General features: G+C 29.1%; 7 protein-coding genes across 10 annotated transcripts in view; 3 read left to right on the forward strand and 4 right to left on the reverse strand.

Annotated features, from left to right (window-relative positions):
* Window positions 1-290: 290 nt before the first annotated feature.
* Window positions 291-1,320, forward strand: LOC144472583 (nuclear receptor 2C2-associated protein). The gene is made up of 4 exons (XM_078185799.1): window positions 291-410; window positions 513-640; window positions 766-856; window positions 982-1,320. Exons 2-4 carry the CDS (start codon window positions 603-605, stop codon window positions 1,258-1,260), a joined length of 408 nt encoding a protein of 135 aa, XP_078041925.1. The 5' UTR covers window positions 291-410; window positions 513-602; the 3' UTR covers window positions 1,261-1,320.
* Window positions 1,192-5,874, reverse strand: LOC144472582 (sterol regulatory element-binding protein 1-like). The gene is made up of 8 exons (XM_078185798.1): window positions 5,630-5,874; window positions 4,845-5,450; window positions 4,534-4,765; window positions 4,074-4,468; window positions 3,066-3,998; window positions 2,632-2,939; window positions 2,152-2,307; window positions 1,192-2,064 (listed from the first exon to the last, which is right to left on the reverse strand). The coding sequence occupies exons 1-8, from the start codon at window positions 5,727-5,729 to the stop codon at window positions 1,711-1,713; spliced, it is 3,084 nt and encodes a 1,027-aa protein (XP_078041924.1). The 5' UTR covers window positions 5,730-5,874; the 3' UTR covers window positions 1,192-1,710.
* A 902-nt stretch (window positions 5,875-6,776) lies between these two features.
* Window positions 6,777-9,236, forward strand: Las (lipoyl synthase, mitochondrial). 2 transcript variants are annotated; one of them, XM_078186336.1, is made up of 6 exons: window positions 6,777-6,860; window positions 7,689-7,994; window positions 8,245-8,401; window positions 8,486-8,543; window positions 8,632-8,787; window positions 8,863-9,236. In XM_078186336.1, exons 2-6 carry the CDS (start codon window positions 7,857-7,859, stop codon window positions 9,218-9,220), a joined length of 867 nt encoding a protein of 288 aa, XP_078042462.1. In that variant the 5' UTR covers window positions 6,777-6,860; window positions 7,689-7,856; the 3' UTR covers window positions 9,221-9,236. The 2 variants fall into 2 exon arrangements, with proteins under 2 accessions (XP_078042462.1, XP_078042463.1); XM_078186337.1 differs by lacking the exon at window positions 6,777-6,860 and adding an exon at window positions 7,054-7,134.
* Window positions 9,237-9,391: 155 nt separating this feature from the next.
* On the reverse strand, window positions 9,392-11,236 carry Prosalpha6 (Proteasome alpha6 subunit). The gene is made up of 5 exons (XM_078186338.1): window positions 11,087-11,236; window positions 10,567-10,817; window positions 10,298-10,457; window positions 9,818-10,027; window positions 9,392-9,724 (listed from the first exon to the last, which is right to left on the reverse strand). Exons 1-5 carry the CDS (start codon window positions 11,087-11,089, stop codon window positions 9,506-9,508), a joined length of 843 nt encoding a protein of 280 aa, XP_078042464.1. The 5' UTR covers window positions 11,090-11,236; the 3' UTR covers window positions 9,392-9,505.
* Window positions 11,237-11,476: 240 nt separating this feature from the next.
* Rpl21 (ribosomal protein L21) lies at window positions 11,477-12,500 on the forward strand. Its single transcript, XM_078185128.1, has 2 exons — window positions 11,477-11,588; window positions 11,980-12,500. The coding sequence occupies exon 2, from the start codon at window positions 11,994-11,996 to the stop codon at window positions 12,471-12,473; it is 480 nt and encodes a 159-aa protein (XP_078041254.1). The 5' UTR covers window positions 11,477-11,588; window positions 11,980-11,993; the 3' UTR covers window positions 12,474-12,500.
* A 123-nt stretch (window positions 12,501-12,623) lies between these two features.
* On the reverse strand, window positions 12,624-15,828 carry Usp12-46 (Ubiquitin-specific protease 12/46). The gene is made up of 8 exons (XM_078184924.1): window positions 15,514-15,828; window positions 14,798-14,878; window positions 14,494-14,710; window positions 14,308-14,388; window positions 13,862-14,154; window positions 13,654-13,791; window positions 13,424-13,567; window positions 12,624-13,140 (listed from the first exon to the last, which is right to left on the reverse strand). Exons 1-8 carry the CDS (start codon window positions 15,514-15,516, stop codon window positions 13,033-13,035), a joined length of 1,065 nt encoding a protein of 354 aa, XP_078041050.1. The 5' UTR covers window positions 15,517-15,828; the 3' UTR covers window positions 12,624-13,032.
* Window positions 15,829-18,261: 2,433 nt separating this feature from the next.
* The window catches only part of LOC144472142 (segmentation protein cap'n'collar-like), a 61,839-nt gene continuing 59,405 nt past the window's right edge, over window positions 18,262-20,695 (reverse strand). For all 3 annotated transcript variants that reach the window (XM_078184923.1, XM_078184921.1, XM_078184922.1), the window contains one exon: window positions 18,262-20,375. In XM_078184923.1, coding sequence (XP_078041049.1) covers window positions 20,208-20,375 — 168 coding nt within the window. In that variant the 3' untranslated portion in view covers window positions 18,262-20,207. The remainder of the gene's footprint in view (window positions 20,376-20,695) is intronic.

Here is a 20,695-nt window from a genome sequence, read left to right on the forward strand (position 1 = left end):
AATGTTCCTAATGATTCCATTTTATGAAATTAATAATAATTCAGACGTCATTTTATTTTTGTGTATCTGAAGTAAATTGGGTTAAGAGACTGCAATGAATTAAAATGTACCCAGATTAGTTGACGATTCACAACTGAACAGTGCTGCCCTCACAGTCTCTGATAAAAAGAGGAAATAGTGAGTACGCAAGTCAGAACGTTCCCAGCGGGCTTTATTTCTAAAAGTCACTACGTGAAGCTGGATGCGCAGTAGAACGGTGGGGACGTGTAAAGAAGTTCTTGAATTAGTGTTGGAGCAGAGCTTTCAGCACATGACCGTTTTATGTATATCGTATGTTTGTACGCACATGCTCTCATGTCAATGAAATATCCTTAACCTAGAGAAGAACTAACCTAAACTAGTTATTTAAAGTAGATAATTATTTTCATAAAAGATATAACATAAAGAGTACATATGTAGATATATTTATTTAAGAATATTTTTCGCATTAACTATTTAATTTACTATTACAGTATAAAGTAAATTATAATTAAAGGGGTGAAGTGTAGCTATCAGATATTTGAAACTGTATTACTTGCAAGTTAAATTCATTTTATTTTATTATGACGTGCTTATTAACGCAAAACAAATTTGTATGCCGGTAGGTTATTATTTACAAATTTCAATGTATTTTTAATTTTATACGTATAATAAGATATATGGAAAGATTAAAGAATTTTACAGTCATTGCCCAAATATAATAAAATATTGGAAATATTTATATAGGGTCAGCTCAGTATTACAGAAGAATAATCGATTGTATGGAAAGAAACATATGTTTGACAATTGTCCTGAAACTTGTTGGAATTCTGATGCGGTAAAAAATATTTTTACAGTATATCACTAAAATTATACTCAAATTTCTCTAATGTACACTGTTTACTTTGAAACCATGTATACTAATAAATGATTAATAACATAAAACTGAGTTATTCATTTTAGGGAACTCCACAATGGATTGTTATTGACTTTGAACAAGAGTGTAATCTAAGTTATTTTGAAATTGAATTTCAAGGTGGATTTGTTGGTAAAGATTGTCACATAGAAATTGATAACAAAGGAACTGAGTTCTCTGAACCATTTTTCCCAGAAGATAAAAACACACTACAAAGATTTACTTTGAATGAACCAAAACGGGCAAAATGTTTCAAATTTATATTTAATCAAAGTTCAGATTTATTTGGTAGAATAATAATATATAGATTATCTTTATATTCATAGCTACATTTTTGTTAATGAAATAAATACATTTAAATACTATATATCATTTTCCGTACATCCTCTTTTTAATAAATGTTTACTTCATAACTAATGTTACAAAAAATTTGTTCCATTTTATATTTAAACATTGTATAAATAAATTAATTTTATGCTAACATATTCATTATTATAAATTTTGTAACATTAAGTATTAGATAACATGATTTATAGACATAAATTTATGAATAACTTACATGTTATACAAGGTTTATTGTTTTAGTACAATTTAAACAGATCTGATAAACTCAAAATGATTAAATGATGAGTGTTGATTGTCAATTTACAAAAAACTGCTTAAACAAAAATTGAATAATTGAACATACAATATAAAAGAATTCGGAGAATTTAAATATGTACAATAAACTAACATAATTATACTAATTATAGTTATACTAACATATTTATCTCGCATTAATTAACAGAAATTGCAGGCCCTAACTGTCGCATCAGTTTATAGCATTCCTGAAGCCTTTTTCTATCACCTACTCTTTCAAGAGTTTTTGCTGCTTCTGCAAGCATACCTGCACGTTCTCCAGGAGAAGCTAATAACAATGCAGGTAAATGTCGACATGCTAAACACAAAGCAACTGCGTGTTCTCTTTCTCCACTGTATTGTTCTTGCGACCTGTCTTTACCACAAATAAGTGAAGAACGAGAATTTCTATGGTGCAAGCTGCGGTCTAATAGCACTTGAGTCTTCACTGGTGTTGCACCTGCCATTATGCGTACTGTAGCTTCATACAGGAATACACGTGCTAATGTCGACTAAAATATATATAATTGATAATATAGTAAGTGAAAGCATAAACATTTATTCCTTCATAGTATTTGAAAATGTTCCTTCAAACTTACTGGAATGTGTTGACACAATTGTCTCAAACAAGCTAAATCACGCTGAAAACTTCCCAAAGAAATGTTTATACTTGGCTTTTCTGAATCATTATCCAATTCTTGCCAAAGCATAGTTCGCATTTCAAGTAACCAATCGCAAATCCATAATTGTGTAAGCTGCAAGATTTTCAGAAGTATATAGGAAATCGTTATAATATTGAGTATATGTACAAATTTGATTAAGATTATCTACATATGGTGCCAAGACTTGCCACAGGAATTGCACTGTAGAAGTATTGCATAGTTATATTTCATGCAATGCAACTACAATGCACACTTGTAACAAGAAAGCAGTTGTATAAGTATTATAAATACCTCTACTAAATAATAGTAAACATATTAAGCTAAATAGTATGTACTAGACAATGTTTACGTTCATCAAATATTTATACATAAAGCTAAGTTTATTAAATTATAACAAATATATAAAAAATATCTCACCAAAACATTTTGCGACGACTGTTGTTTGCAATTATAATAAACCAAACATTGTTCAAGTAATATTCCTGCTTGATCAATAAGACGCATAGAAGCAGATTTAGTAGTAGCTTTTGCTGCTTGTAAAGCATTCAATACAATATATGGCAATGGACTAATGCTATTATTGTTATTACATAGCTGATAATTTTTTTCATAGGGAAATTTGCTCTCAACAATACTCCAAGCTTGTGAATCATCCTCTTTTAATCTCCAACATGCAGCTACATAAAGAACTGCTCCCCACCATAATGCAATTTCATCCTCACAATCTAAAATAAAAGATTAATAAATCGACATTTTCAAGATGAAATTTACAAAATAAAATCGAATACAATGTATGAATGATTTCTTCAATATATTTTTATATATTTAAGTTTCCTTTCCTATTAACTTACGTGTAACGGTAACTTTATCAGTACATAAGAAACCAGCATCGACTCCAGCGGAAGCCATAATGCTTTGACCATATTCCAAAATAGAAGACAAATGAGCATCTCCAGCTGTACCAGTTAAAATGCGTAAACAATGCCCAATTAAGTAATCTCTATATGCCCGTGATGCATAAGATAGAGGATCAGCTTTACTACTTTGAGATGTAAATTCATTATCTGGTCGATCTCCATACTGCCATTTCTGAAGTATCAAAAATTTCGATCCTTCATCACTCATAATCCATTTTAGCTTTGATGGAACTGCGCATGATGATAGTAATATGCGTGCTTTGCCCAAATAGTATTTGTGGATGAATGGAAAGAGTGATTGTTTAAAAGAGAGCGCAGCATTAATATATATTTCAGCTAACAATGATTTTGGCATAGTTTCACCAGCGGCTTCGGCATAATTTACTGCAGATAAAGAAAGATATAGCGTTCCACTCTTTGATCCATCAGTCAGATGTAAACATAACATATGTTGATAAATAATGGCTATCTCCATAGCAGACATTTCCGCTTGTTGCCGAGTCGTTTTTTCGGTGAACCATTTATGAGTATATAAGATCCATTTTCCAATCCATAACTTATGGAGAAGTTGTCTTATAATTTGCCAAGTAGTGACAAGCAAAGCCTCTGTACGCGATGCTGGATATGGACGACCAAAATATTGTAAGCATTGATTTAAATCACGGCACGCTTGACTGCATTCGTTTTTCGATATATTAAATTCCGCTTGACGTCTCCATCGATGAAGTTCAAGGAACACTTTGCTATCAGGTGGTAGTATTGGATCGCCATAAAGTAATAGTCTACAAACCCCACCGATTAAAAGTACGATGTTTGTTATCCACAAAAATACATTACTCCAAATTGGATTTTCAAATTCGGATTGACCTGTAAAATTTATAATACAATCATTAATTATGTATTTCTATTATATCATACAATGATGTAGTAACAAAGCTCTACCTTGATAGTTGAGAATCGTACGACCATCGACTTTAGTATTCACATATTCGGATTTAAATCTGCCAACATTATTAAAAACAAAACCCAAAGGATTGAATACTAAAAATAGGAATATAAATCCACAAAGTGTCAGCCTAGTATGATCTCTTATCCCTGTATTCGTCAGAATAGGTGTTGAATGCATATTTTGCAATACATCTGGATCGTCTTTTATGGATGACGGAGATGGTGGAGATAATGGTGCTGGTGCAGGAGACAAAGATGGTTCACTTGAATCTGATCTTGGTGGCGTCAATTCCCCGCATACCAACAAATCGCGTAAATTTTGTCGCTGTGCCGTCATTTTTAAAGCCATGTTTTCTGCTTTCAATTTTGAATTAGAACTCTGGAGAAATCTGAAATTTTCATTTTAGCACAGTACATATTTTATACATGAAGAGTTAAATATAGTTTAATATACCTTATATAGTCTATAGTCTTTCTCAAGATAGCTGACTTATTTAACTTAGCATCTTCTCCAACAATAATATTTTTTAATTCTATAATTTTATCATTGATTGACGTTCTGTAACGTCGTTCAATAGCATTGTGAGCACTGCGCTTTACCTCCTTCACCCGAGGTACACCCACATGTGTGCTTGTATTCAAGCGATTAATCTGTACCTTATCAGTATCTAATACAACAGGGATACCTAGTAGAAAATTTAAATGTAATTACTTTCAAATGTTATCTCAAAACTGATAAATAATGATTACACTAATTATTCTTACCAGTAGTTAGAACAGTTCCATTAGCAGTATTTACTAAAGTATGTATTTGATGTGGGACAGATGTGGAATTAACAGCTTGTGCTCCTCTAGAATAGACAACTGATTCTGATTTTATAAGTTTTGCGGGTAGGAGCAACTGCCTTTGTTGTGTAACTGGTGCTATTGTTACAACAGGCGACTGAACACTAAAGTTTACATTTTGGGGAAGAGTATATTGTGAACTAAATACTGTAGGCGTTGGTGTAACAGATATTCTTTGCGGTCTAGTTTGTACAGATGCTATGTCTTGTAATGATTGCTGCTGTTGTAGTTGCTGTTGTGATTTTTGTTGTTGTTGTGGTTGTTGTTGAGTTATACAAGGGACAGGCTGAGTATTTTCTGCCACTGGAGGTGTTAACATAACGTTTCCATTTGTCAAAGATTTAATAATATTTGGATCTTTAAAATCCTGAAATTCTTTGAAATCTTTAAACTCCTCATTAGTATTAAAATTTAAGAAATCCAATTCTTCTGTGTCCAAGGGTTCATCCAATTGTGACAACAATGCATCATCACTGAATAAATTTCCATTTTTCAATAGTTCGCTTTCACAATTTGTAAGGAGATCTGAAATTAAAAGATAAAATATGTTAAATATATGTAACACATATAATATATTCATAGAATCGTAGGAAATTGAACTGTAAATAAAGTAAAATGTTTAAAAAATCATGAAAGAACTGAACATTTTGAAATGTCATGTTTAAAACAAAATTCTAATTTAGCAAATAATATACGAAACTTACCATCGATACCAGTTACTTCATTTAAATTAAAGCTGTCATTTGACTGAAAATTCGAATAATCGTTGTCTTGCGTTGCAGACCATCCCTCAGGATCTGCCATTATGGCATATTATATGTGAGATAGTTATTTTCATTAAATAAACACCTTGATTAAAACAACAGAACTTGCTGATATGTCAAACGTAATAACTAACAAATTACGAACGGTCACCCTATCTTCGTCAAAACCAATCAGAAAGCTCCTAAAGATCGGACGATATTACGTCAGTATGTGTTACTAAGCTTACAAAATTTATTACAAACTGCAGACGCGTTTTTATCAAATTGCATCAATGTCGACAGAACATATTTCAAACTTCCATTGAAAACATTGAGATAATATATTTCCCATATGAGGTGTTAAATTATTAGTTTATATTTCAATATGTCTTTATGAATAAGTATTAGGAAAAACGTAAATGGAGATTTAAAATTTGGTTCTAGAATGTATCGAATATAAAAAAAAAATAAATGTAGTTGTTTTAAGTTATTCGTACAACTTCGAAATAGAGCACATCACGATATGTATGCACGTACAACAATGATACCTTCGGTTTTGCATAATTTTTCTACCTCCATTAACTTTTGCAAGCATCCCTACCATTTTACTGTGTATCCAATCCGTATTGATTCCTGACTTAGTGTTGAATGGTTAACCAATCAAAGAAAAGCAATTTCCATTCCGGCCGATGTAACTTGCAGTATTTGAGATCTTCTCCTGCATATGTCCAGACTGCAGGTTGATCCGTAAGTAAAAAACGATGTAGATATTTTCTTTGTTTTGATTGGTTGAAAATCCACTACTGAGACATAGTTTGCTACAGATTTGATGCGCAGTAAAATGATGTCTGTCTCAGCAGTGTATCATCAGCCAATCAAAGAAGAGCAGTCTCTGTACCTGCCCCTACATTACTGATCGTTTAGGCCCGTATGGGGATACGATGATAATCATTATTGAACATATCATGTATATTAACATTAAGGTCATGATTGTCATTTTGTTTAGTCAATTACAAAACTCTCATCATCCTGACCTTTCGTAGAATTTCCAATTAAGGTCAGTGTTTCTATTGGTGGTTCAGTGTGAGCAATGGTGTCAGAGATTCTGCTCGGAATCTGCTCTAAATGGTGGAGAGGAAACCTCATAAATGGGATTGAGCGATTCTAATGGACCGCCAGTGAAAAACTACAGGTATCCTCCAATCCCATTTCTAATAGATAATTTTCCCACTCCTATTTTCTGGAAGATAGCCGTACATAAAGCGATTAGAATGCTGAGAGCTGTGGTCAATTGGTTAGTTACAGTTAACTGGTCTTTCAGTAGTTACATTTTATGGTATAAGAAGAATTGTTTTTGATATATTTTTGTAGGTTATTTAAATGTTCATTCACAAATAAACATGTTTCCAGTACTTCGTAATTCAAGTAGAACAAAAATATCATCTATTTGTAATTTTCATGTTGTGGTAAGTCATTTATTTCTTCCTATATATACATTAACAAGTATGAAAATGTCAACTTTTTTAGTTTTTATTATTTCTATATAAAGTCTTTATTTATTTCAACACAAAAAAGAATAAATCTGTATGGTTTCTTGTAAATAATATATATGTACATATATATTTTATTATTAATATATATATGTGTTTATAGTATATATACATATAATGTTACAAAAGACATAATGGGTGCAATTTATATAACTAAATTTTTATTTAAAATATTTCTTTTTAATAATAATGTTACGCTGCTCTCAGATTTTTCTAATGTATTCATGTCTTGTTGAAATTAAAATTGTACTAAACATTTTAAGAGAATCACCCATAGATTAAACTGTTCCTTAGATTATGTTCAATAAATTTTAGTTTTATGTATCTGAATGCTTGGGAATGCTTTTCATTAATATTTTAATATTTCTGAAAAGTTATAGTTAGGTAGCATTCTTAAAAAAATATTGAAGATTGCATTTTATATAATTTTTTGTCTGAGCTATTATTAAACATACGTCTTTCATCTACAGAGCATACAATGTCTAAAAGAAAGTACATTTTCTAAAAAATTGGAAGATGGTCCCGATTTGGGAGATTTCATTGATGGAACATACAAAGATTACAATGGAAAATTGAAATTAGAAAAAGGAGATAGTTCTCGCTTAAGGTTACCACCTTGGCTAAAAACAGAAATACCAATGGGTTCTAGTTATAATAAGATAAAGGCACAACTAAGACAATTAAAGTTAAGTACAGTGTGTGAAGAAGCACGATGTCCTAACATTGGAGAATGTTGGGGAGGCAACAATCATGGTACAGCAACTGCTACTATTATGGTTTGTATAATTATTTTCACTCATTTTATTACTTCTTATTTTCGCTTCTAATTAAACTGTCAAGTATCAATAATTAATACATATTTGTATTGTAGTTATTTGCCATTTTAAATGAATTAATTCTTAAGATTAAAGTTGTAAGATATATTTTTTTACTTTGTTATTAGGTAGTTATATAATTTTTTTAATAAGATTCACTCATTCATTGAATCGCTAATATATAATAATAGTGGAAAACAATTTAATATAGTTAATGGGCGATACATGTACTCGTGGTTGTCGTTTCTGTTCTGTAAAAACATCTCGCACACCATTACCATTAGATCCAGAAGAACCAGTACATACAGCAACTGCAATAGCAGACTGGGGTTTGGATTATGTTGTACTTACATCTGTCGACAGAGATGGTTAGTTAATGATGTTTATAATCTTTATAAGTATATATATATATGTATAAAGTGACAATAACTTGAAATGTTTGTATTTTATAGATTTAAATGATGGTGGAGCAAGTCACATTGCAGAAACAGTAAAAGAACTGAAAAAGAGGTATATAAACTATTTGAGAAATTTTACTTTTACAAATATTATATAGGAAACAACAATTCTTTATAAGAAATTGCATACATTTTTATAGGAGCAACATTTTAGTGGAATGTTTGGTACCAGATTTTAGAGGAAATGAAAATTGTATTGCAACAATTGTTGATTCTAATCTTGATGTTTTTGCTCATAATATTGAAACCATTGAACGTTTAACACCATTTGTAAGAGATAGACGAGCTCAGTACAGGTATCTCACGTTGATAGTATAATTAAAAAAAAAAAATGTATGATCTTCAAATATTTATATTTATATATTACGTAGACAGTCGCTGCACGTGCTAAAAACCGCAAAAAAGCTAAATCCAGAATTAATTACAAAATCGTCCATAATGTTGGGATTAGGTGAAACTGATGAAGAAATTGAACAAACTATGAAAGACCTAAGAGATATTGGGGTAGATGCTGTAACACTTGGTCAATACATGCAACCCACAAAAAGACACTTAAAAGTTATTGAATATGTCACACCAAAGAAATTTAAGAAGTGGGAAGATGTAGGAAATGAGATGGGATTCTTGTATACTGCAAGTGGTCCATTAGTACGATCATCTTATAAAGCTGGAGAATTTTTCTTAACAAACATTTTAAAGAAACGGAGACAAAAATTTGAAAAACAATGATGATGCTGTCGTGGTGCAACCATAGTTTTTAAGTATAGATTTATATTTATGGATACTGTAATATAAATTGTAAATTTTGTTAGAATGTACAAAGTGTGTATTAGTTAATTACACAACATAACAAACTAAATGTTTTCTGTGTGAAGAATTGTTTAAGAAAATTTTCATAAGCCAGTAATATCTTCCAGTGTATTAAAAATGATAATGTCGATAGTAAAGATACAAATTTTAAACACAAAATGCGTATTCTTCTTTTATGTTTGCATAAAATATATTACAATATTTTTAATCAGTATCCATTGCAACTGCAACTTGTGGATCTCGTGGGCCTTCATCGAATGTTGGTGGTAGTGGTGGTTGTGGTGGTCTTGGATCTTTTTCTACATCAGGTTCAGTAGGTCTTCCACGTTTATCATCTTCAATTTGTGATAAGTAAACAGAGGTTTTTTCCTCATCAAATACTACAAAATCGGTATTTTTTCCTACTACAGCAATAGAAACATTCTGTAAAAAAGTGATTGTTTTATTAGTTATGAATTCTCGAAAGTATGAAATTATTTTGTATAAAAATATGCATGAAAAATGTAATCAATTTACCTTCACTGATAGATCAACTTCATTGGGTAATGTATCTCTTAAAGCACGAAGACCATGCTTTACAAGTTCCTCAAGATCGCATGACATGAATTCATTCAGATGTTTTTCTAAGTATGTTCGAGCACTTTGTGAACGTGCACCAATAGCCATTGCTTTGCAATCAAAGAAATTTGATGAAGGACACGTTTGGTAAATATGAGGCCCCTTATCCTGTATAAATATTAATGCACTATGCCATTTATTATTTTCTTAACTACTACCAGATGCGATTGTTTCAGTTCATATGAAAACTATCTTGTTTTCCAAGCAAGATATATCTAATCAAAAATATTTTATGCTATTATATCAAGATCGTATGTCACACTTTATGGATTGACAAGAAAAAATTTAACAGAAATGTTGATTGTAATATAAATTCTTATATATTACCATAGACAAAAGACTAATGAGTCAAATAGATATATCTGAAAAATAACTTACATCATATCCAGCTATTAATAAGCCAACACCGTAGGGTCTTCTATCATATCTTTGAGTACAAGTTTGTAATTTATTTCCTAATGATGCCATTAAACGACTTACAGGTAATACATCATCATGGTAATATTTGTAGTTCAAGCATTCAGTTCGCATATACCGACTGTAATATATGAATACGAATTAATAATATTGATATGATTAAGGTTTAGTATTATTGTTAAGTACATTAATATAACAGTAAAACTAAACTTTAAAAGTTTATTATATACCTTAACATTCTAGCATCAGCCGTTAAACCTGAAATTGATATTCCCATATGTTTATCTATAGGGATAATTTTCTTCTGATGCGCTGAAAGTTCAGAAGATGCTCGCTTCAATGCTATGAGGACAGTGTGCGTCTTATTTTTAAGTCCAACAGTAGCTGATCCTAATTTTACAGCCTCCATTGCATATTCTACTTGATGTAAACGTCCCTGTGGACTCCATACCGTTACGTCGCTATCGTATTGGTTACGAAACTGAAAATTAATTATAAACAATCTATGTTACGATTATGGTTAGAATCTTATTATAATGTTAAAACTTATTTTGGTATAGTAAGTTTGTTCCATAATAACACCAGTACTAAAGATGGTAATGTGAAATATATATAAACAATTTTATATAAATTTTAACGAAAAACTTTTAAACTGTAACATCAAACATATAATTATTCTTTAATAGTATATTTAGCTTTGCAAACACAACAATTTTAGGAAAGTTATAACAAAATATATAAAAGACGTACCATTATTTAATAATGCAATGTTAACAAATAATAAAAGCTTGCAAAATAGTTTACACCTCGCGATGAATTTTCAGAAAACAACTGTCATGCACCGGAGTAAATGATTGAATGAGTAATAGATAGGAAACTTCTGGGACAACGAAGCGCAATCTTGTGTTTGTAATTTTAAACTATGAGTGATAGAATGGCGAGGGATGAGAAGTTCTGGAATTGGGGGAAAAAGGTAGCTTCTGAATTGTGAGATGACTGTACATTTTATGGTCTAAGGTTTTACAATAATCAAATAAATAAGAGCGAACTTTAGTGGCTTGCAAGCACGCCGAGAATCATACGGATATTTCCCTAATTGATCTCGTCATACTCAGAGGTTGGCAGCGCTGTCACCAACCACGTCACCTGCTGGCTCAAGCTGGGAGTTATATTTAAACTCTCTACAAATGTATTCAAGTTACCACTCTTGATTTCTCTTTTTTCTCGACGTGAGTGGCCGAGACTGCTTGTTGTACGTTTCACAATATTTATAAGAAAATTTTTAATACTTAGACATTATTAATATTGTATCTCTCTTTATAAATAGAAAAAGCTTATTGAAATTTATCTATGTACATTTAACTTATTATTTTGGTTAAAGAAAAAGTATCATGTTATTGAATTATTTGATCAAATACACTAGCACGTGTCACCTAATTTTCCGCATTTCATAATAAATTAATATTAATATTGATTTCAAAATAAATTATTTTATACTATGATAATTAGTTTCGAATTTTTCTATTCTGATAGAAAATTGTGCAAGAAAAATAAGACATTGAAAATTTCGTAACCTTACATTGCTAACAGTAGCGTTTGAAAAGAATTGCTATAGAACACCGATCAATTTTTACATTTTACAGATTGAGATACAGCAATGACGAATTCAAAGGGTTATCGTCGTGGAACGAGAGACTTGTTCTCTCGGAAGTTCCGTAAACATGGAACAATACCGCTGTCTACGTACATGAAAGTGTACAAAGTTGGCGATATTGTGGATATTAAAGGCAATGGAGCAGTTCAAAAGGGAATGCCATACAAAGTTTATCATGGGAAAACAGGACGTGTATTTAACGTAACTCCCCATGCTCTTGGTGTTATTGTGAATAAGAGAGTACGTGGACGCATCATAGCCAAGAGGATCAATGTTCGCATTGAACATTTGACTCATTCAAAATGTAGAGAAGATTTCCTGAAACGTGTGAAAGAAAATGAAAGACTCAGGAAAGAAGCAAAGAAGAACAAAGTTAAAGTTCAATTGAAAAGACAGCCTGCCGAACCGAGGACAGCACATATTGTGTCAGGACGCGAAGAACCTATACTACTTGCTCCTATTCCATATGAATTCATTGCTTAAGATCTAAATAAACATGCTTTGACAAAATTGGTGTTTTTTTTCCTGATAAATTCCCTTCTGTTTAAAAAATAATAAATATTTTAACTCTAATTTTTATTAATGAAAAGAATAAATGCTAAGTTATATTTGTAAATAGCATTTTAAATTTTTATAACAATGATTTTATTTTCAGTCATACTTTTTTACATACATATAGAATCTGTTTGCGCTTCCAACATTTTTAAGTTACTAGAGAAATTACTCTAAAAGTAAAACAAATGAAGAAAGACTAGTTTCTTAATAAAATTCAAATAAATAATTCTTACATAAATTGTAATCAAATTGTTTTCTTAACAAAGAGTGCTCATTTTCACCAAGGCAATTACATTAATGAATAACCATGAAGCTAATGAATTTCTCTATATTTTATGAACAAAATATAATTAAACCTATTTTGTATATACTTTACTTTTATAAATAATCTAACATACAACATTCCTAATCTTATATACTGTACTTTGATAAAATATGAAATTGCTATATAGGATTTGTTTAATTCACTATATATTTATATAAAATTCTAACTGCAATCTTTCGATTGGTAGAATAGGATATAACCAGTTTCAGAACTCTTCTGAATATCTGATGTAAGTCCATAAAAGTCTTCTATGGTAGATGCATCAATTTTCTGGAATCAAAACTGAATATGTATAAATATTCCTACAAAGCTTGTATATGTATAGAATGTATGCGACTACATATGATTGTTTTCTTTCAAAGTTACATTAAAAATACATATAAGCGGAAAATTAAAAGTCACAAAATTGAACATAGATAGATATTGAATATAGAAATTTTGTCGTACAGTTATTCACATTTATATACAATTTTTAACTCTGCTTATTGGCAGATGTTTATAATTAATAATCAATGTTTATAATATGTATAATTTGAAGTAATATAAAGCTTACATCGACCATATCATCATCAAAAAGCAGCCAAAATCCGTGACTTTTTACTATTGAAATATAGTGTCCCCGATTAGGCCCACTTCCACAATGTATCACAACTGCGACCAAATCATATAATCGATCTGGGTTCACTGCATCGTCACTCTATACATTAATTAGGAAATATTTATTAATCAGTTTATTAATTATTATTAAATTAATGAAATACGAAACAATTGAAAAATACTTACAGTGTTAAAAAGCCGGAGTTCCAGCGGAAAAACTACCCTGTGAGAAACTTTGATGTGACGATTATATTGTTCCACATATTTAAACCTTTTCAAATGCAATGCCAATATCATTGGTAATTTTTTCACTCTCATTCGTTTCTGGAATATAGTATTTTACAGATTGTTAATTTAAACAGAATTATAAATTACAAATTCTTTTAAAAAATACCTGTGCTTCTTGATAACTGCTACAGTGGTCACACTTAAATTTGTTATCACTACAAAGGGTCTCAGTATTGGAGAAACATCTGAGGCAGTGCGTGATTGAAGTATTTTGGTCTACATCAACTTGCAGATCAAAAAAATCCTCATCTTTGCTTGATACAGTCTCACAATTAAGGCAGCGTGTTTCTGATGTCAGGATTCCTTGAAATATTTCATGAACCCATGTTGGTTCTGAAGGTGAACCAGCATCTCCTGCTCCACACTTTCCACCAGGTGGCTTACTCTGACTTCTCTCTGCTAAGGTTGAGATAAAAACACTTTCAAAGAGTAATAAATTTTCGCTTCACTTTTAATTATGATAATGACGTTTCTTTCTTATCCATTAAAATTATATAATATTATTGTATAATAATGTGCTTTGTTTAAACATAGTTACAAATGTGTACTTACCCAAAATGATTTCATTTATGTGATTTATCAAGAAATTCAGAAATTCATGTGCATCTTGTTGCATATAGTTATCAAATTCCTCTGTAATAAATCATACATGCATTATTTATAATATACACATAATTACATATGCTACCATTTATATGAGATTATATAAGAAGTGAAAAAATACAATATTGCACTGACCTTTCTCTTTCCGTAACCTGGCAATAAACTTTTTGGGAGCTATAGATCCAACTTTCTTTTTTTGCGTTGCAATACTGTAAAACAAATCTGCCAAACATGTTAACAATGTTTCCTTTGTTCGTTTATTTCTTGCTTTATATTCTAAAACCTTTTCTCTGAATGGCCGGCAAAAATATAAAGCTTGTAGGACAGAATTACTATAACAGGTATTTCCAAACTACAAAAAGTATTTAAAAATTAAATATCACTTCAATATTTTACATTTATTTTTATCTAAATAATAAAATGTACATATTTTACTTACATTAACTAAACCAAAATAATGCTCATTAGGTGGAAATTGATCGGAGCCTATATCTCTCTCTAATTGTGATATATTTGCACCCTATGCATATATAAAATAAAGACATTATAAATTTAAAACGTAACTATATTATTAAAGAATTACATGGGTAACTTATAAATATATCTAGAGGTGTCAATCTTTAAGTTATTTTCACAACAATCTTTTTTTAATTACATAAATACAAATGTTTAAAGATTAAGTATCACTACAACTTGATAATGAATTACATGATAAAAAATGTCAACAATCACTATGTATTTGAAGTCTTAAATTATTGATTTGTATGATAATATGAACTAGTATTTATCAATAGCTATAGTTCCTTAAAAACACATTAAATTTAACGAATTTCTCATATATTTGATACACTTAACAAAATAAGTTTAATACTTACATAGGAATAGATATGTTTATAATTAATAGTACAAATTTATGATATTATTTTGATACTACGTACACTGATAAACAGATCTAAAAGTTACAACAATTAGAGATTGTTTTTTTATCGCATGACGCTATGTATTAGACAATAAGATAAAGGAAGATTAAAGAAAAGGGAAAAAATCAGAAGCATGCATCAGATTATTATTAATGTTTCATAATAATATGAGAAATTTGGAAAGGATGTTATTTATAAATGAATATTATAAAAGAATGTTATTTAATAGCCTTACCATTTTATGATTTTATAGCTGAAACTGACCATTGACAAGCATATAATATAAAATTTAGTAACAACAAAACCTCCATGGTATCTTGACTTACGATTTATTAGTTAAAATATTATCATTGTACAATTGTATGTAATTGCAACGACAACAACGAGAGCAATTATTTAGTAAGCTTAATTTTACACAATTTTTATCACGAAACAATCACGTGTGTTATTAACGTATATTTATTACCATTTACTTTAGATCAGGATCTGTCTCTCGATTACATTATGATTAGTTTTCGCGAAATGTCCAGAAGCTCTACCGTGAACTCAAACGCATTGAAAGTAGTACATATCGATGTCAATCGTGAAATGTGGTTTCACAACGAAAGATGTCTCTGAGTAAAAAAATGTGTAAGATTTTCAAATTTATAAATATATATGACACTAAACGTACTTGGATAATTAAGGAATAAAGTGTTGTGTCCATTTAATTATTTACGTATGCAAAAATTTATCATAATTCATAAGTAAAAAGTATATGTAATCTGTTTCCAAAAGGATCACAATTTAAGACGTGTAATGCAGTTATAGAACCTAAAAGAGCAAACTTATTCACTGTTTCATAGTTATATATATACAAATATGGAGTATAACATCAAAGTATTGTTAATGATTTATTAACAACCTCTTTTACATGTACACCGTTTCAAATTTTTTTAAGGTAAACAAGGTACAATGTAAACACATTTAAATTTGATGTTTTTGAGAACACAGTTAACCTCTGCAAACCCGTTTTTCCCGCCAATTTTGTTGTAATACATACGTATGTAGAAACTGGAGAGAAATTATAAAAATTCCATAAACTATTGTTACATCACAAGCATTCTTATGTGTATCGTAATTAACATTAATAAATAAAGTAAATCATAGTGCTATACAAAGTTGGAAAAATTGTCGTAAACAAACTATATGCATATCGTGAATATGAAACTTCAAGTGTGTTGTAAGTAATGCCTATAATGTGTCATAAAATTATGCAAATTTATTCAAGCAGACTGTAAACATTCATGATAGTATATTTACGAATCTCTCGTAATAGATTTCAGTAAACATGTTTATACTATACTCTTATTTTTTACTATTTTCATCCATATAATGATATTTTAATGTATACAGTGGAGATACAAGATAATGATGTTGATTATAGTATTCCAAAAATAAAAAATATTTCACAAATCCAAATTTGTCCTTCTATGTTTTACTTTGATTTTCAAAGTTATGATGCAAATGATGAAACAGAAGAGGTACAATCAGAAAAAAATTAATGAAAATACATTTTAGTTTGATTTAGATTTGTAATTACCATAAAATAATGATAAATCATGTGCTGCTACAAATTATTTTGATGTTATACATATGCAAGAAGAAATTGTAGACAAGTGTATCGAATTACCTAATCAAGTAGAAAATATTGTAAAAACATTGGAGGTATCTTCTTTACTTGACATGACTGATCTCCTTGTAAAACAAGATTAACTATACAAGTTTAAAATGTTTGTACATAAAATTTGTCATAAATAATTAGAAAGATAAAATCATATTTTATTTGTAGAGACAAATTGTATATTTATAATGCTTATTATATTTTTATATATGCAAGCTTGTATATATTACATATGTAAATATTTATTTTCTTATTACGCTAAAGAGATACAGTTAAAATAATGCACTTAATAAAATCAAAACTACAATATTAAAATTTACAACAGTGAGTAATCTTTTTATCCCTTTTAAGTCCTACAAATCCTATGAAAATTCTATCTAACATAGATGTTACGACAAAACTTATTTTTTATTGTAAAATGAAGCATTGTGCCACTCATGCTTTGGAATAATTGCAATGGTAATGTAATTATCTCAAATAATTTTTATGTATTGAGGTTATTAATCTTTTCATATAAACATTTATATTTTTTACTTTCTTCCCCTCTGAAAGACTCTCTTGTGGTATAACTATTGTTCCAATATTTGTATTTGGTTTTTGTTTATGTTTCAATTAGTTATGTATCAATTATCAGAACAATTAACTAGTCATAAACAAACAGTGAAATTAATTTTTCTAAAAGAATTTATGTACAATTTTTAAATGTAAAACATACAGTAAAGTTAAGACTCTGTTTACTGGCATAGATTTAAAATTATCATGTGGATTATCTAAGAAAAAGATACTAAACGATTATAAAATACTTAAGAATAGTTAACATGTCTTCATAAAGATTTTTCTTTAGATTGTTTTTATTAATTTTATTTATGTAATGATAATTGTTGTGCTAAAAGATATAATGATGTTGATCTTATAGCGATAGTAATTTATTCTTTACAGTTCGTAACTGATTCTTTTGCAAATTACATAATATTCACCTTTTGCCAAATCAAATTCACTCTATCACTGATCAAATATAGTTAAAACACAATGATTAAAAACTTTTACAAAAAAATGATTTCTTCTTCAGAATTGAAAAGTAGTATAAAGAAATTTGCCAAAAGAATGCCTTAGATTTGAAGAAAGGTGAATATGACCTGTAGGAGGACAAAATTTAAAGTAAAAAATCTGCATAGTCATATTTTTATAAATTTACTTCTGTGATATTATATAAAATGTAGGAGTAAATGTACGAGTAACACATTTTATAAATAAAGACGCTAAAACTTTTTAAGACTTTTATTTTCCTAAAATAATGCAAAGGTGGATAAGTATCGTGTATATGTGATATCAAAGTACATACAGTACTTTCCCCAAAGGTTTATTCAGCTTTATTTATACAATATAGAAATTTAATGACATGGGAGATCATAAAATGTGATCTGATGGAATTAAAGATTCGTATAAATGTGGTTCGTTTGTACAGTATACGAACACAGTTATTATAAATTATACTTTTTCTATCATAGTCTTCAACAATGTGATCTCCACTCGCTAAGTACAGTATGTAAAGACAGCCTACACCCAATAGTATAAATACAATTGTGTATGTAAATATTAATAAAGAGTTGACTATTATAAATTGTCGGCATAAACAGATTTTTCATTTTGTTTGTTTTTAACATTGTAACATATATCTCATCTTTACTCTGCGTATATGTACTTATATATGTATATAAATACATACATACATATTTTATATAATATATATGTATATATAGTACATATATATACATATGTATACATAAATACATATGTTTCATTTATATACTTATGAATATGTAATATTTATAGAAAATTATACTAACTACATTAATATATACATAAAAAGGCAAATGTGGAATACCTGAACTTCATTCGTCTCTTATTTTATAAAAATATGTGTATTTATTATGTTTGTTCATATTTTGATCAATCCTATTATGAATATTGTAGCAGTAAAACATATTGTAGTATACGTATACACATACTTACATTATTCTTACTACATATCTTCGTCATTGTATATTACAATTTCTCAGTTAATGTTTTGCTTAAATGGACTGCAATTTAACATTTCTCAGAGAAGTTTCCTGTACAGAATATGAAATACTTAGAACAACATATTATATTTCAATATCTCAGACATTTGCCCTTTATTGTTTTAATTGTTCCGTTTCACTTTATTTTCATTTTAAATGCAGATTTAATGTTGCATTACACATTTCTTACATTTTTGCCATTAAAATTATAAAGATCTTAGAACCACATAAGTGTATAAGTAATAACAAAAACGGTTTTTTGTCTACTGGCATAGTTTCATCGTATTTCTTTTCATTTGCACCGAGTTATGTATGACATACTTGATGCAGTTTATTAGTCGATTTTACCGAAACGTGCATATAAGCACTAATGCTTAGTAAAGATAAAACAATTTTACGAATAACTTCATTCGGTAGATTAAAATTACTATAATCACATTTCGATACGATTGTCAATACTTAATTTCTATCTCAACTATGTATTAGTTAAATTGTATATTATTTGTAGCTACAACAATCGCATCGAAATGTATGTTACGCTTTTTTGTTAACAAGGAAACCATGTTTAATTATATATAATGCAATCGCTGCATGTAAAAAAACATACACGCACATATATGAGCTCTGTAAAATTAACAAGCATAATTCACTTATACTGGAGGAAAAAGAATAACAAAAAAAAAAGAAAATTATTTTAATCGGATTATTACAACAATATTCTTGTGGATTGTATCATACAAAAAATGATCATTTGAACATGTGCTGTATAATAGATTTTTCTTTTTTTTTTTTAAAGAAACATTTTATGATTGTATCATTCATCAATATAATAAATAAGAGATTGAAACGTAACATAAAACTTTAGAGCAAGATCTACCTTTTTTTCCATAGCATAGCTATTTTATGTTACTATATGTACAATCACTGTTTCTAAGCTTGATGATTATTTTTCCAGTCGCAAAAGAAGATATAACTCAATGTGAGTTTCTAGATTGACTTTAAAAAATTTAGTTGTTAAATATGATATATGATATATCGAATGGTAAGCATTGAACTTTGTTTTTAACGTGGATCATTTTTATATTATTGTATTTAACAACTTTAAATAATTGCGTTCGCAGCACCGCGTTTGCCTTCGTGCGTAACACATTAAGTGTGTTCAACATAGGAGGAAAATAGTATTTTAAACATGATTTCATGATAATTTCATTCCTTATGTTCCGGATTAGGTTTTGTTTTTGGTTCCATTGTTGTAGAACGTGAGTGATGAGGATTTGTCTGATTTCTTGGCACTAACAATACATTTCCATCTGCAGACTGTTGAAGGCTGTACTCATATGGGTGATATTGATTTCCATCAGGATCTCGTAAAGACTGAAAAATATAGAACATATTTATTTACGAACTACACAAATTAAAGATTTAGAGAATTATATGAGCAATGATTAACGTGTGAATCGTTTGTTCGATTTTTTATTAAAGTCCTGTTTATTTTTAATCTAACTGTTATATATGTATAACAAATTTATTAAAACAGGGGGTTTTTATTTTAGTTTATAGCAAAAAATTTGTAATGAAAATATATAAAATTGATTATGGAAGATTTTTTAGATCAGTTTTAGATAGAAACTGAATTAATATTAATTTGTGTATGAAATTTATTTGTGAAATTTGAAATAAAGTAATCTAGTCAC

The sequence above is a fragment of the Augochlora pura genome, chromosome 7 (assembly GCF_028453695.1).
Source record: "Augochlora pura isolate Apur16 chromosome 7, APUR_v2.2.1, whole genome shotgun sequence".
Lineage (NCBI taxonomy): Eukaryota > Metazoa > Arthropoda > Insecta > Hymenoptera > Halictidae > Augochlora > Augochlora pura.